The sequence below is a fragment of the Phytophthora parasitica genome, assembly GCF_000247585.1.
Source record: "Phytophthora parasitica INRA-310 unplaced genomic scaffold supercont2.26, whole genome shotgun sequence".
Taxonomy (NCBI): domain Eukaryota; phylum Oomycota; class Peronosporomycetes; order Peronosporales; family Peronosporaceae; genus Phytophthora; species Phytophthora nicotianae.
Genome location: NW_008649012.1, coordinates 144,021 through 146,134, shown reverse-complemented (window position 1 = coordinate 146,134; position 2,114 = coordinate 144,021). Strand labels below are relative to the sequence as shown.

Sequence of the window (2,114 nt, the reverse complement as noted above, 5' to 3'; positions counted from 1 at the left end):
AAACTCCTCATCTAAATGGCCGTCTCCTCTTCTTCAGCAGTTTCTCCTCCGCGGACCGGCGCGTAGATCGCTACAATTGCTCAATCGTTCTTGTCCGGCTGGCACAACGCAGTGCACACTGCAGTGCGTAGTCTGATAAGGATACGCATTCCACTAGCACACGTACCCGCAATCTTACTTCAACAAAGTATGTATATAAGTTAAAATCGAATTAGTTCCTATCTACCAGAACCATTTTCACACGATCGCTCTCCCCAATTACACCGTCGGCACGGACGTGGACACGCTCAGCCCCATTGGCGGCAACGAAAAAGTGACCGCTTTCTCCCTCAATTTCTTGCTCATTTTGTTGCCCACTTTCTTCACCGCCTGTGCTCTGCCAAACAGAACCTTGGGCACTGCTACAGCCGCTGCCGCCGCCGCCGTGGCCCTTTGCTTCTTTGGTCTTCCACCCTCATGCTTGGTCGACTCGGGCACCGCAGTCTGCAACACCATTTGTAGAGCCTTATATTGCGTCTCGAAGAACACCTCGAGCTCGTCGGGCGCCAGGCCCAGCGCCTTGTGCTGCGGTTCGCCCCAATAGTTGCGCTGCCAGGCGTGAATGGCGTTGCCCCAGGCCTTGCGCTCTCCCCACGTGGGTGCACTCATCACCAGCAGCACGGGAGTCCCGTAGACTAACACCCTGCCGTCTCGGATCCTGGACCGCTGTAGCCTGACGGAGAAGCTGTAAGGACAGCCGCGGCCGTCCACGTCCGGGATGCCTCGCACTTTGAGTCTAGAGCGCGAGAGAATGACCTCTCGGACCATCACGCCGCGGTCGCGTTTGGTGTAAAACTGCAGCTTACCCTCACCCAGCACGCAGTAGTAGATGTGGCTACGGCGGCCCTCGTCGTGCAGCAACAGAAAGCCCTCCTTGGACATGGCCCGCGTCTGAAGTGCGCACTACTCTGACTGAATTGGAGTTGATGCTCTTTCGGGATGGGGGTGCATATTGAGCGCGAGTATAATCTCCTGACTTGGGTTTAGTAAGCAGCATCTCAGTTCTCACTCCCGCCCAATCAGCGTCGACTTCAGTGAATAGAACGTCTTCAACAGAAGAGAAGTATCAGCGCCGCGATGCCGGTGTCGCTGGCGAATAGTAGATATGGTAGGCGCGACTGATGCGCTGTATACCACGGCGAAGATGCAGGTACTAGTATGGTTACGATGCAAAGTGCCTTACATTGTTGTTAATTAACGAATAGGTGGTTTCCATAGTATCATCCTCTTCTCGTGCTTCGAGGTACCACTTTGATCAGTAGAAACTACCCAAACGACTTCACGGACAGAGGATCACAATGAGGCTAGTGCCGCTATATGGGAACAAGATCGATTCAGAGCCTTTCAGCTCTTTGACGACGATTTACAGTTAATGGTCATCGACGAGTGGTGTGTTGCGGGCAATGGAATGAGCTAGCGGTTGCTACTCCGTCTACAACTTGCTCTAGCAGTACATGTTGCTTACGACAGAGACACACTCGCTCACCTGCACATGGAACTGACGTCAATGTCAGCACAATATTTGGTGGCACTGGAGTTCTGGGTACCATGTACACATTGTCAACACACTTGTTTTCACCACGACTGAACTCGCTAGCCGTTCCTGCTATCCCATGGTCGCACAATACTTCGACCTGAGGGAGTAAAAGCTAATCAAAATGTCATCGTTGACTAAAAAAATCCGACCATTGTTGGGTCAAAGAGAGGAGCGGCAGTTGCAAGATCCTTTTGAAGGGTCTCCTCCACGAAGAGACGCAACCGCTCAAAGTCCGTTGGGAAGAGATGCATTCGCACTTTGCCCCAATTGAGCAACGCGAGCAAAATTATTGTGAAACCACAACAAGAAGAAGACGTCGCTGAATTTGATGCTTCTTCTCTAGCATCCACATTTTCATAACTATAAATATTCGGTTAGAGTTGCCGGATGAGAGGAAGTCTCCACGAGATCCTGCCAGAAGCGCCGCTTCATGCACACCGAGTGCTTCCATTCTCGAACTTGCCGAGTTCTGACAACACTTGAGTAGGCATCGAGAGCGCAATCTTGTCCACTTTCAACAAGCGACTATCAAGCAGCG

At 51.9% G+C, this 2,114-nt stretch overlaps 1 protein-coding gene across 1 annotated transcript; it reads right to left on the bottom strand.

Moving 5' to 3' along the window:
• Window positions 1-172: 172 nt before the first annotated feature.
• Window positions 173-1,258, bottom strand: PPTG_11035 (hypothetical protein). The gene has a single exon (XM_008907280.1). It carries the CDS (start codon window positions 919-921, stop codon window positions 259-261), a length of 663 nt encoding a protein of 220 aa, XP_008905528.1. The 5' UTR covers window positions 922-1,258; the 3' UTR covers window positions 173-258.
• Between the last annotated feature and the right edge of the window lie 856 nt (window positions 1,259-2,114).